Here is a 14,374-nt window from a genome sequence, read left to right on the forward strand (position 1 = left end):
AGGGGTCAAACCTGCCACCATTAATGTTATAAATTATGTGGTCCTTCCAACTTCCATCAGTTAGACATTTAATATACTTAAGCAAGTTATGCATGCAAATGCATTTATTAAATACCAAAATAAGCAATAAAGCAGACAGCAAATGTTTCAAAGGTAAAGGTATTGGTAATACTCCAACATTTGTACAATTTCCAAAGTGAAAGAGTTCTTTATGATGCAGAGAGCAGAGATTCTATGTCCCATCCTTTAGGAGACGGTTGAGCTGTTAGCCTCTCCTTCGGCCTGATGGGCCAGTAGCACTCTATGAATGTTCTGAGGCACAAAGTGAGATAGAGAAAAAGAGAGAGGGAGAAATTTGAGTGACAATTAAAGGTTAAGGACACAAATGGTGGAGAGAGGGATAAAAGATGAAGGAGAATGTAAGTTTGTCATCTTATAAAAATACGCAAAGAGAATATGAATCCACAAGAGTTTGGAAGGCCTGCATGCTAAGTAGTCATTGATGATTTGGATTCTCATCTAACAGACACTGTACAGAGTTAGAGACTTACTACAAGCTGGTAGTTTGTTGAGGTCTCCATCAGGCCCTGAATGAAGGGATGCTGAGACAGAATGGAGAAGGGCACACAGTCCTCAGGCTTGTAGCCCAGTTCAGCAAACACATGCACCAGGTGCTGGGGGACAGAAGAGATAAATCAGCAAATTGTGATGGGGCGAAAGTTTAATTCAAAAATTAGTGGTTAATAATTTGGGAAATGTATTTTTTTAACTAAAGCCACTAAGCTTTAAATTAAAGCTATCGTGCAAACCCACTGAACTGCGTGGCTTGGGCTTGGCCTGGGTTATTTTATTTCCTTCAAGCCTATTGTGGCTTTCAAAAACTAATTTATGTACATCCTTAAAAGCGATGTTTGATCTTTCATGGTTTTAGTTCCATAGAGCTCTACCTGAGTGTGCTCCTCTGGACTCAGGCAGCCTGGAGGAAGGGGAGTGCTGTCTTTCATCTTGGTGATTTTGTGGCAGATGACTGTGAGAAGAGCAGAAATGGACACATCCTGCGCTGCCAATAATGAATTGCTTGATGCAAACAGAGTCTCATCTTCTTTGCATTCTCCATCTGGTTCTGAGGAGCTGAGCTCTGTGGCCTCCTCTATACTGGGCATTGACTGGATACACAATACACAGTAAGATTATTCTGTTGGTGGGCAGAAGTTTGTAGCATAGAGAAGCATTAAGATATGTTTCCATTAGAGATAAAATCACAACTAGCAGTAGTATCAACATTGACAGTATCATTGCTTTTCATAATAATTCTCAGCATGGGGACAGAAAATAATTCTGATGATAGAAGGAGATAAAGTGCTCTGTCTATGAATTTCAAGTAAAAATTTACATTTATCTTTCTTTTTACATAAACATACTCACCCTGACAAGGTGGCCCATTGAGGAGTGTTTAAGATGTTGTCCCAGAACTACACTAAGTGCTCTGATGAAGCCCTGTCTGGGGTTAGGGTCTACCGCAAAGTACTGCAGCATGAACACATAGTCTAGCTGAGGGGAAGAGAAGGAGTGGTCCGCAAACAACTCGAAAAAGAACTGAGAAGGAAGAACAGAGATCATTGGTACTGTATTTCACTTATTTTATAATTAGCATAATTCAACTGAAATTACAGCAAACCAAACACTTTAGCATTTGATTCATTTGAGGTCTAGAAAAAAATGAATGGCAATGTTATATGGCTTATATAAATTTGAAAATAGCTTCATGTGTTTTTGTAACAGCTGGAGAAGTCTGGTAATGATATTTTTTGTGTCAATGTTTCATCATAGTTTTGTTTTGAATTTCCCATTTTGTTGGAATGGATTTTCTGTTGCATGTAGTTACCTTGCGTAGGTTACCCAGGCGGTCATAATGAGGAGGCTCAGACGTGTCCTCAGGGACAGTCTGGACACCGTCACTGGAAAACCACAACTCTGTCTGATCGGAAAGAACACAAGAGCAGTAACTTAAACATCCTTTTTATGCTCAGTACTTTTATGTTTATACTGGAGCATTTGTAGAGTATACTTGTGTACAGTATTGCCCAGTGAGCAGAGAGGGGCCATGGATGGTTATGAGTAGATGGACAATTTGTTGATACTTATTTATCCAGAGTAAGAGGATTAAATGTGATTTAGAGTTCCAGTGTTTGACCAGAGATTCAGACTATGTATTTACAACAAATTGAATAAGTGTGTGTAGAGACTTACCTGGAGATATTGTTCCCTGTTTATATAGCCAGTGTTGCCAGTATCTGCTGCCTTGAACTGTCGGAGCACAACCAGTAGCTGTGTTATCGAGGGAATTGGCCAAGGGAGGGCAGCACTGAGCAGAAAATGACGCCAGTCTATGAGCTCATAGTTGTCCATTAGTAGAGACACAATCTCCATCAACTGGGAGAAAGGACAGAAGAGTACACAGTAATACATCTGGAAGCTATCATACATGTCTTTTTATATTTCCATTTAGAAGTCGAGTCTAGTCTAACTGCAAATATGGTGCGGGCATGTATTATGTCTTTCTCTGCACTGGGTAGTATTCAGAGGAGTGCATGTAAATATAATTTGGTTGTTTTTTTTGGTTCGGTTTAGTTTAGAAACATTAGAAACTCTCTATTTCAGTGAGTATTATTTGGCGCCAAGAATAGACATTATTACTCCACTTTGTGTTGTTGGTGTCTGGACCTCTTTGAAGAGTACCTGCGCTTCATTGTTGTTGAACCAGGGCTCAGGCAGGGTGTTTCTGCCCATGTTAACAGAGGTGATATCCCTGAGCAAACTGAAGAAATCAGAACTGGGCATGAGGCCTGGTGGTCAGAAAGGCAGGAAAAATTATTGATGGATAATTAAATAGCTGGATACAAGGTTAGATCTCTTGCATCACAGCTCATTTCTCCTCTTTCCCACCTGATGGAGCAATATTGCGTAGTTGTTTGTGTAGTGACTCCAGCTGAATGATAGTTGGGGTGGTCTGTGTGGGTTTCTCCAGAGGGGGTGCAGGGACAGAGGGAATCTTAGTAGCTACCATCTGACAGTCTCCATTCAGATAGAAGTTGGTACATTCCTGGAAAGGGGAGTATGTAAGAGTGACGTAAGAGACTACAGTCCATTGTCAATGTCACATACCAGAAGAGCAATTCAGATTTCAGCCTTAAGTTCAACCCTGAAAGCATCATACTATACTGAGCTGTGAAAATATTCAGATTTTTTTTCTCACTACTTACCAACACCAGTTGATTCTGCAGCTTATCACCAGCCTCTATGTGGTGGCGAACCACTTCTGATAAACGGTCAATACTAGAGAAAAGGAGACACACGTTTTCCATGTTTAATTAATGACCATGTTTAAATTAAAAATTGAAACATATTACAGCTAGTGGGGATTTGTATAGAAAGAACCTCTGGTCAGAGTAACTTCAAGAGGTTTTCATTAAGTTGAATATGTTTACATACAGAAACTAGCAAAACGGGGCCAGCACTGCTGTGCTGCACTATTGTTACTTTATTTGCATGCATGTCACACTACAGTATACTCGCACATTGCCCACACCGTAATGCACAACACTCACACTCATGCTGTAGCATACCTCTTCATTCCTGCAAGATAGTGAGCTTCTAAACATTTCTCCATGTTGCTAAACGCCTGTTCTGCTCGGCTTTGCAGGCTTTGTACTATCCTCAAACCATTACTTTTCACCAGCGTAATGCGCACCTTTGCTGCATTAGCTGTGAAACAGACACATATATGAAACACAGACATATAACCATATTTATCATGGACAACACATACAAGACATGCAAACACATACAAAGACACACAGGCACAACTGCATGTTTATAGTTATGTTACACAGTTTTTGGAAACCACTTGACGATGAAGGTATGAAAACATTTTGATATTAAGCAATTACTGAATATCTGAGCATGTATGTGTGTGCATACCTTCAAGTTCGAGTGCTGCTGCATATTCTTTATGTATTTTCTTTCTGATTTCTTGTTCATGAGCCTTCTCTGAGTTGTTGTCATTGGCAGGTGCAGGGCTTGGTGGCAGAAGTGGGGATGGCTGAGCTGGAGGAACAACGTGGGTTATAGAACAATGAACACAGATCACATGTTGAAAGACACCGCTTTATTGTTTTCTTTTGTCTTTATTTCTGAGACATACTTTTCTGCTTTTTGGCTGATTGCTTTCCTTTTTTACTTTTGTTTGAACTGGCAGTGGTCTTCTCTCTCTCCTTCTCTTGAGGTCTTTCCTTCTGTTCTTTTGTCTCCCCCTGTTGGGCTTCTGCTGACACCTACAGAAACATATGACCCATATACAAAAACATGATGTAGCATATATAGGAAATGTTCATGTAAATTCTCAATGACAGAACATTACCAATTTACTGATGGCTTTAAGTGCCTCCTCATAGTCAGAGATGAGTTTTTCATGGGGCAGCTAGAATAAACAATGAAAAGTGTAATTATTTCTCACTATATAAATTCCTTTGTTTGTTTGCATCAGTCTTTTTAGTAGAACTTATTTAACCACTTTTAAATTCAAATATTTAAAATAACATTTTCAGTTAAAGACAATAAAGTTTTTAAAATCCAAATGAATAAAAAGTACATAAAGAGACATAGGAATGACCTTCACAGGCTCAGTCTGAGCCTGGTCTTTTGTCTTGTACATCCCCCGTGAGGAGTGAGGACATCTGGGAAGCAGGGGGACACTGGAGAGGAGGAGAATATTGTTTATCTCTGTGTTTTAGCTGGGCAATATTGAGATTGTAAAGAAATGACAACACCCACTTCATCTATCAGACAGTCAGCAGAAAACATGAGGATACACTGAATCAAAAGCGCTTTTTCCTTACAATTTCATTTTCCTCTTTTCCTCTCCATTATCCATCTGATTACGCACACTTGTCTCTGTTGGCTCAGTGCTGGGGACACAAAATATATTTTTTACCTTCTGTAATTTTTATCCTTCAACTATTCACATTTTGTAATTTCAATTTGTAATTTTTCTTTCCAACATTATTCAGTGGTTATTCAGTGTGTTTCTTGCCTCTCGTCCTGATCCAAAATTTCTGATGTATCCAGCAGGGGGATGGAGACAGGGTTGGAGGGTAGCTCAGGCAGCACCTGTGTATACATACTCAAATAGTAGACCCTAAGAATACACAAGGTCTCCTGGAAACGGTCCAACTCCACCTATACCACACAAACAATCCAAAATTAGAGTTTTGAAAAAAACTAAATCACACCAGAAACATAAATAGGCAATACTTGTAACTATACAAGGAAGCAATGGAACACATAAATCACAAGCTTATAAACTCCAACGAGCAAACACATGTGCTAATTCATTTTTATTTTTTTGTCCAGGCAGCCTAAGTCTTTCCCTGATTACCCTGACATTCATTCACATTTGTCCGATCTAGAAAATTTTAATGACTCAGAAAATGTAATTTCTTTTTAGTCCTGTATGTTTTGTTCAACTGAAAATTTACCTGCATGAGTGTGGAGTGGTGATTGATGAGAACTGCAGTGTGATCCTCCAGCCAACCATCACACATGAGAGAAGTCTTTTCCTGCTCATCCTGCTCCTTGCGCTTGTCACTAATGTCCCACAACCGTTCACGTAACTCCTGTGCACATGTCAGAACATCTCCACATACTCTATACTTCCATTGAACAGGTTTTAATTTCAATAACATTTGTATTCGGCTTTATTACATATTCTTCTTACGTCAAGTCTCAGATGTAGCTCTGCTTTGGTATCCTCATCCTCTTTCATATCATCGGGTATGCTGTTGAAGTCCTTTTGCCACTGTGAAAGTAGCTCCTGCTTCAAGTCTGGACGGCCTAGGTAATGTTTGAACTCCTCTCTACAAATACAGAAAAATGAGTAACACTTTGATTAATACACGAATAGAATAATTACTGGAAAAATAACCTGGGATATGTTTTGATTGTCCATATTCCCTATAGAGGTTTACCATATTTTCTATTACCTTTCTTATTGGCTTTATCATTTTTAAAATATTTCTAACAACAACAAAAAAAAAACCAATTAGTTGTATGAACATTCGGGTCACATTGTTTTTACCCAAAAACGAAGGTCAACTAAAAGTTAGATGTAAAAAACCTAATGTTACCTAATGTTGAATAGATGATGGTTGATGACAGTCTTCTGTGAGCGCAGCTGCTGCATCACAGCCTTTATGTTGGTCACATAAGAATCCCACACAGTGTCCCAGTATGTGCACAGGTACTCTGGTATCTCCTAGAGATACAGATGGGACGATAGTATGTCTGTAATGCAGCAGAGATGTCACACGACCTTTTGTCACAAAATATTATCAGAAAGGCAGTTATATCTGAATACCACATTATACTGTATGTCACTGATAAAAACAGATTCATCAGGAAGTAAAGCTGAGAATCATATATCCTACTGGAGGAAGAGGTTCGTCCACATAGACCCAGCTGGAAGAGCCTCTGCAGGGAGAGGCAGATTCAGGTGGCTTCTTGCAGACTCCCTGAGAGTCAACTGATGTTTTCCTAGACTGCCCTGTTGGTTTTCCCAAAGAACATAAACATTACAAAGCCAAGTAACAATTCAGCATTAATTCCTATTAATAATAATTATTTCATCGCATCCAACCAGAACATATTTCAAACACACAATATTAATTGTCAGGAAATCAAATGTTATAAGTCCCCCTTTGTGACCATGTGACCACATGGTAACAAAGTCTCCTCTGTGATCTGAACTGAGTCATGATGAGTAATCGGCAGACTGAAGAAGTCACCTCTGGGGGAGTTTGTGTTGGATTTGGAAAGTGAGGTCACACTTTGGGCATTTTCTTCATTAAGTCTTGAATCAGACTCTGTGGGGCCTGGGCCTTCATCTGTGAGTGCTGGAGGTTGGTCCACCGATGGAGGAGTGACTGCCAAGGAGGAATCTGGCACTTTCCCACTGTCTGACACATCTTCAAAAGGAGGAGTAGCAAGAGCTGATGAGGAGATATATCAAACATTTTAATTAAATACTGGGCTTCTATCAACTATAATTCATATACTGTCAAAAGAGAGTGAATCTGCTTATCAGTACCTGTTACATTGTTTCCTTATCTCATGGAACAATGAAAAAAGTGATTCCATTGAAACTATATATTATGTCATAATATTAAATCAAATACAAATTACCTTCATTTTTTTGCATCAAAACTCCTTGCAAGACAGACTTCACCCTCTTGTAAAGCTCCTCCTCCGCTACATTGGCATCAACACGGCACAAAATGTTTTGCTTTTCACCGTACCATTTCTCAAGTTCTGGCCAGGTGTCCTGAAAATCTGTGATCCTAGGGTGGTCACGGTTGGGGTTAGAAATGCGCAGCGTATTGCAGCAGTAAGCTTTTCTTTTCAGTTAGCTGCCAATTAGTTTCTTCTCTTTTACCTGTGTGGAATCTGTGCCAGATATAAATTTTTGTCTGTGGGATGGAATGCTATATCTGCTGCAGCATCTGCATCTTCACCAGGATGGACAGGAGAACCACATAAAAACACAAACATGCTATTTTAATTAAACTAGTTACTTTTGTATGCATACATTTACACTATATGCAACAGATAAGGTTTGGGATCACGCAGAACAATAGCATCAAACGCTCACCAGTTTGACTGAATGCACGTCTCATCGCAGTCTCATCAGGGACATCCAGCAGCAGAGCCATGTCCAACACTGGATGTGGCCGAGGTTTGAGTGGATCAGGATCAGCAGCAACTTCATTTCCTACATCTCCAGACCCCCCGAGGGCTTTTTCTAGCAGGTAGGCTTGAGTGATGTCCACTGGAAAGCCATCAAGGATCCAACCTGACTGAGCTGGAACCTTCCTAGTTAGAACAGAACAATTATTTCATTATTATTATTTAATAATAATATATTACAGTAAAACAGACTAATACCTGATTGCCTCTACTATAATCTCTACTAAGAGCTCATTAGGGATGATGTTGCCTCTTCTCAGCTCTGTTTCTGCAGCTTCTCCCAGGATTGCCAAAGTAAACAACTGGATAAGGAACAGATACACCAGGAAAAAAGTTTTATCAGAAAGGAAAGAAAATGATGGGTTGTTTATCAAGTTGGTTAGTCAGAGAAATAAAAACAATAATAATAATAAAAATCCAGGATGCAACATGCATTATATAAAGCTTATGCTTACACCACTCTCTCCAATGTCATCTTGAGTGTTCAGGTCTAAAAAAAAAAAAACATGAAATAATTAGTTATCTGTGTCAAATCAAACAAAAAACTGTATTGAATACTTTGTATTCAATTTTTGTGAATTTTTATTGGAAGCTAGTGAAAAAAAAAATATTTTGAAACAGCATAGAATAAAAGCAAGTGGGCTTCAGACACCCACCAGATTTCAGTGATGTGGCAGTTGTGAGCAGCTGTTCATTTTCTTTATCTCCCTGCTGCTCTTTGGCCTGTAAATTTTATGAGAAAAATGTTACAGATTCACAGCCCTTGGCACATACAGGCAATGCTTTACAAGACTTTATGTGCCTGAAAAACATTTGAGTATGAAATGATCTGGACAGATTCAATGTAAAAAGGATACTAGCTTTCTACCGTATCAGCCTTACCTTCTCTCTATTGTGGTAAGCATTCAGTGCCTCTTCAATCAGCATGTCAGCTGATAGAATACAGGTTCCAAGGGCTAAAGCAACAAAAAACATACATACTCAGCAAAAAAAATAAGTAATACAATCTCATACCACAATCATTTTTGATATATTGTTTCTGTAAACACTGTAGTAAGTGGTGGGATATTGTATTTGTGAGTATGCTTGCATCTTTGTTTGGACTACACACCTTCAGCAATCTTGGTCAGGCAGTTGGTCTTGCCAGAACAAAATTTGCCAAGGACACAGGCTTTGAGGACAAAACAAGGCAATGAAGACGCAAAGGGTTCCATGATGGGTGGATTAACAATGTTCCTCAGTCGCAGGATAACGTGTCCAAGAATGTTGTTGGCAGGGGGTAATTTGGTCTCCCCTGCTTCTTCCAGCCTCGTCCACTCACCCTCCATATTCTAACAAACATAACATATTGAGCCAAGACAAAGGTGATCCATTGAGGTACAATTCAAACTCTAATTACTACTAATACTAGTAGTGAACTTAGAATTGGACTGAACATTTGAGCTACATGGAAGTGTGTGGGCAAACTCACACATTACAAATTCATTAAATTACATGAAAGACACATTGTACTGAAGTTTTCAACTCACAGTATATTCATCAAAGTCCTGGTTGTTGAGTATCTCCTGCTTCTTAAGCTCTACAGGATTTACTGGGGCATAGATCTCAAACCCAGGCTGCTGACCCTTTACTGGCCCATAGAGAGGCAGACCCCTAAACAGCAGTTCCTTCCACTCTCTCATCAGTTTCTCTGGAATCAGACTGGACATGACAGCAGACAAAAATGACATGAGGCAAAGCTAGTAGAACTGTGATTAAAATAAACCTCCAACTACAAATTAGAAAAAGGTTTTCACTCAAATTACCAACATAACTGCATACAAGGCAAATCACCACACTATTAAGTCCTTTTTAATGTGAAAATACATTTTTTTTGGACAAGAGTGGAGATGATTAACATTAGCCATGGTTCAGGAGATGGTTAGTCTGATGGGGAAGAAGATGGAGTATATATCTAAAACTGAGGGTGGGAGAACACTTATAGACAAAATAAATATTGTATATGGTGGTTCGGAAAGTGCATATCTGTGGAAATCAAATGTATGATCATGAGAAGAAGCAGACAGGATGTTAACTTCTTTTGATTTTATTTTCATCAGCGGTTGCACAAAATCTTCTTTGAAATTTTTTTGCGTTTTTTGATATTTCAGAGAAAGAAATAGACTAATACTTAAAAGACACCTCTGTTTCCTTTTTCTTCTGCTCCTGTATCTGCCACAGTACATTGAACTATCAAAAAATATATATATATTTCTTGATCATCTCCTCACAAATGTAACACCTGGTAAACTGTCAATGAAGAAAATTTCTGTAAGATAATTTTGAATTCACACATATTTAATTCGCTGACCAAGGGTTCAGATCGTGGGCTTTAAGCCCAATTATAAAGAGTATATTTCTAATGGATAATTATAAATTTGTGTTACATACTTTGCAGTGACCAGTCGATATTCTCCAATCTTGGTGGCCAAGTCCACAATTTGCTCCATAATGTCCTTGCAGCTGTTAAAGTGCTTCTTGTATCTGCTCTGAGCTCGCTCAGCAGCAATCTTGTTAATGAACTCAAGCTCCTGTTTGATCTCTTCAGCACGATCCAACTTAGTCTGCCGAGCCAAAGCCTAAACCAGGCCCCAGTCAGAAAGATGGAATGAGTGGAGAAGGCAAAACACAAAAGTTCCTGCAAATCACCTTGAATGTAAATAATTAAGAAATATGAAACATGTTACATCAGATATTAGTCCCATTTATTTTTTGTAATAGGCAGATTACTGATGTTGTGGGTCAGAGAAAAAAATAAATATTTTAATCATCACTACCTACTGTATAGCTGATGTTAAACAGTAGGTAACAGTTCATCCAGGTTTCTAGTTTGCAAAAACACACACCAATAATAAATAACCCAATTAAAGCTTTAATACATGGGTACATTTAAACACAGGAATTTCTCCCTAAATCATCTCCTATAAAGATTATTTTTGTTTTATCCTACGAAAAAAAATGGTTTCAGGAGCTGAGACTTAAATTCTGTCAATAACAATGCCACTGCATCCTGACCACAAAATACTACAACATATTATACATTTAACACTGAAACCATGCTGGACCATGGCTGTCATCCATTGGTAGTGTGATCAGTGGGTGCTTTAACAGACAAACAGCCTTTATCTGATTACTTAAACTCTCTTTCTTTCTTCATAATACCAACACCCCTCTGTTCTACACAGGAGAAGATACTCTTTCCTCTCTCTCCCTTGGATACTCATACTACCACAGAAAAAGTGCCAATAGAGAGGGTTATCCTTCTTCTTTATTTATCCTATCTCACCGCCTCCCTCTCCAGAGCCTCCCTGAAGTCCCTCTCCCTGCGCTGCTGGTACTGCTTCTCTCTGAACAGGCGGTTCTCCCGGATCACATCCTTCTGCATGCGTATCTGGACGAGCTGAGATGCCAAACGCTGCTCCTGCTGAGTCTGACGTGTCAGGCGCTTCACCAGCTGCTCCTCTCGCCTTGCCTCCTGCAAATGGAGGGAGCGATGACAGATCAGTTGACTGACAAAGGTATGTAAGGTTTATTTGAAATCTATTTTCCATTATAAATAAATAAGTACATGAATAACTAGACCAGGAAAACAAACAGTGCTTAATCATTTCTCACATCTTCACGGTAGATCTCAGTAACTAGCAACATTAGCCTCATAAACATTTCTCAGTATCACCTCTTGAGCTTCATGGGCCTTGAGCTGCTCAACCAGAAATCTGTCTCGTCTTTTTTCTCTCTGCTCACGGGCAACAGCATTCTCCTCCAGTCTCTGTCGGATCTTCTGTATATACTTGCTACTTGATTGTAATGTCACCTTTGTTGGACTTCTAGAGACCTCATGGCCTTGGGTGCTGCGACCAAGGGAAAACTCGTCAGGATTGGGCTGACCACTGAAATTACAGACAGACCAAATCATTTAAGAAATCATTGTCAAGCTGTATGAGGGACACTATCTTTATCATATTAAGATTATTACTGCAAACATTTAAAATAACAAATAAAGCTTAAATGAACTGTTAGTCTACCATGGAAAAGAAGCAAAACCAGAGGTAACCAATTTCCTCCTGTTTGCCTCGAAATGGGCTATTTCAGTCTGGACCGCCTGCGTGGACAAAGGAGACACAAATGCAGTCATACTGGAAAGACAACTGAAAAAATTCCTCTCTATGTATTTTATTTGTTTCACATGTGACGTTTTTAATCTGAAAAATACCAAGGCAAACCTAATCAGATAAGAAAATTGGAAACACTCTCCCCTCTTTAAACAATGAAAGCTGTTAAACATTAACAAGCTTTGGTGAAATTTCCTACAAACACAATGTGCCTGGATTTCTAAAACTGTTTGAAGGATTTTTTTTATTGTTTGTTCAACGGATTTAGAAAGCCAATGTGGGTTTTTTGCGCAACTTTTTCCTAGACTTCAGAATGACATTTGATGTCATTGTGCTGTAAACGGCACAATGAAATTTGCTTGTGCAGCCTTTAAAATCTCGTCAGCAAGAATTACCCTCTACAAACTCCATCATTCTACACATGACGCTTTGCCAACAAGCTAAAAGTTAAATTAATTCAGTGGGTTAGTAAGTTATCATTTTATTTCATCTGGATCACACCTGTACTTGTCTTTTTTTGCGTTGCTGTTGCTGTTGTCTCCTCCTTAGTTTGAGGTGTGCAGTGGAGGGTGGTGGCTTGGGTATCTGGACACTAGCTTGCAACGGCATGATGCCATTGTACTTCTGATAGGACATCTGCTGCTGCAAAATACACACTTCGCCATGTTCACCACTGACAACATGAGTTTTTATGTTTTTCATCATGAAATGCTGATGGTACAATAGTTATATAATCATTATTATTTATATTATGGTAGAACACTGCAAACATTTGTAAACATGTTACAAGACAATGAAGGAAAATATGGCTTATAAATTAAAATTCAGTCTGCTTTATAGTCTACTAATATCCTTTTATCATAAATGTATCTTTACTGACTACAGAATACTGTATTTATACAATGCCACACTTTAAATGATTTACATTACCTTCTCAATGTTCTTCGTTCTCTTCTCTTCTTGGAATTTTAGTTGTGTCTTTTGCTGGATAGGATAGGTCATGACAAACCTGTCATTCAGTTGGCGGCATTTCTCCTCATAGTGCTGAGAAATTTTCTGCAGCTTCAGTTCTGCATCCCGTTTCACCACCTGGTGCAGTCGCTATACAAAAACAAATACAAAAACATACAAACATACAAAACAAAAACATTTTTGGTCACACAAAAGACTCAAGACCATAAGGTTTTTTTATAATTCACCATGCATTTAGAACTGTTTATCACATTACGTCCACAGACATTGTCTCATAAGACATATAGTACATCTATGCTGCTCGTCTTACGTCAGTGTAGATCTCCTGCTCCTTTTTGTGCAGGCCTGCGCTGGCCGCTGGTTGCATGATTTCCATCATTGTCCCACTAATCTCTGCTCTTTTCTTCTTTTGAAGTGAGATGTAGAGCTGATAAAGGATGTGTGTGGCAACACCCTGCTTCTCCTTCATCAGGTCCTGGACTGTGTTTATGTCAAAGGAGATACCCAATAACTGCAGCGTGGGCTCAAGGCGGGTAAAATTGTTCAGTTTGGAGATGGAAGTGCTGCAAGAAAAAAAGTGTGATTGGGTTTAACAACTATGCAAATAAATTTGTTTCAGTTTAGAGTTAAGCAGCACTTTTTTTCCCCCCAACTTACTCTTTCCTCATAAACATGTTGAAATCACTTTGTAACTGATATTTATACAAAACTTCCCCGAGTAGGTAACCAGTGGAGAAGTCCTTGGCAAAGGTTTTTGGCTCTGTGAAGACAAAACATGCGATCATTTAGGCAAATACTACAACATGTTACATTTCATAACATTCATCAATACTATATAAATTAGACGGGAGTACATGTCTCGACAATTTTCTATTGCTAACTACACGCAAAACAACGGAGCTACTTCTTTTTGCCCCAAAACACCGAACTCTCTTTACTTAAAAGTAACGTTGGTGATAACATCTAGCTCACTCAATCGATGTGCTTTGTTTTTGTACAGGAAAAGTGCCGCTGAGTTCACATGCTCTTGCCTTTTAAAGCCCCCCCCTCCCGACATTACCGCCACCGTTAGCCGCAGCCAGTGTTGCTAACTTCTGTCAGACTTACCGACGGCTCTGGACAGCCGGAGCTCCTGGTTCAGCCACCGGCACAAAATGTCCGACATCTCCTCTCATTGAAGTTCAGCTCAGGCAGCTTTCCACCAAACAATAACAAGTCGGCTGACCGTGTGGCGCTTTGGCTCGCTAATAAACTGAGAGACAACACAAACAGCCCTGGAGGTTTCTGTTGTGCGCGGTTGCCGTGGCAACGACGACTCGTTGCCAGGGCCCCCTCGCGGGATCGGGCGGACTCGGCTGATCTCGGATCGGTTTTTTCTCCAGATGAAAAATCATCGATGCACCAGCGACAGACTGATCAAGGACCTGTGCGATTTCACACCCGAAGAAGGT

At 39.4% G+C, this 14,374-nt stretch overlaps 1 protein-coding gene across 3 annotated transcripts; it reads right to left on the reverse strand.

The window, feature by feature from the left end:
* Nucleotides 1–137: 137 nt before the first annotated feature.
* spef2 (sperm flagellar 2) lies at nt 138–14,197 on the reverse strand. 3 transcript variants are annotated; one of them, XM_029510638.1, is made up of 39 exons: nt 14,031–14,197; nt 13,581–13,683; nt 13,234–13,486; nt 12,882–13,052; nt 12,453–12,590; nt 11,865–11,941; nt 11,516–11,729; nt 11,126–11,314; nt 10,231–10,418; nt 9,330–9,501; nt 8,912–9,131; nt 8,683–8,756; nt 8,457–8,523; nt 8,256–8,290; nt 7,999–8,102; nt 7,706–7,926; nt 7,490–7,562; nt 7,240–7,394; nt 6,843–7,046; nt 6,486–6,601; nt 6,186–6,313; nt 5,777–5,915; nt 5,538–5,675; nt 5,093–5,238; nt 4,899–4,967; nt 4,673–4,754; nt 4,421–4,480; nt 4,205–4,334; nt 3,982–4,107; nt 3,627–3,765; nt 3,264–3,336; nt 2,947–3,103; nt 2,740–2,846; nt 2,251–2,433; nt 1,886–1,978; nt 1,426–1,596; nt 948–1,166; nt 552–674; nt 138–312 (listed from the first exon to the last, which is right to left on the reverse strand). In XM_029510638.1, exons 1-39 carry the CDS (start codon nt 14,086–14,088, stop codon nt 247–249), a joined length of 5,181 nt encoding a protein of 1,726 aa, XP_029366498.1. In that variant the 5' UTR covers nt 14,089–14,197; the 3' UTR covers nt 138–246. The 3 variants fall into 3 exon arrangements, with proteins under 3 accessions (XP_029366498.1, XP_029366499.1, XP_029366497.1); XM_029510639.1 differs by having other exon boundaries at nt 7,490–7,556; nt 12,453–12,593; XM_029510637.1 differs by having other exon boundaries at nt 12,453–12,593.
* Between the last annotated feature and the right edge of the window lie 177 nt (nt 14,198–14,374).

The sequence above is a fragment of the Echeneis naucrates genome, chromosome 9, assembly GCF_900963305.1.
Source record: "Echeneis naucrates chromosome 9, fEcheNa1.1, whole genome shotgun sequence".
NCBI lineage: Eukaryota > Metazoa > Chordata > Actinopteri > Carangiformes > Echeneidae > Echeneis > Echeneis naucrates.

What these genes read in the sequence shown, in the direction of transcription:
- spef2 (XM_029510637.1), bottom strand. Translation starts at nt 14,088, where the DNA reads ATGTCGGACATTTTGTGCCGGTGGCTGAACCAGGAGCTCCGGCTGTCC. An exon ending in AGGCCCATGAAGCTCAAGAG is followed by an intron (nt 11,315 to 11,515) that starts GTGATACTGAGA and finishes CTCCATTTGCAG; the next exon opens with GAGGCAAGGCGAGAGGAGCA. An exon ending in AGGCTCTGGAGAGGGAGGCG is followed by an intron (nt 10,419 to 11,125) that starts GTGAGATAGGAT and finishes GGCCTGGTTTAG; the next exon opens with GCTTTGGCTCGGCAGACTAA.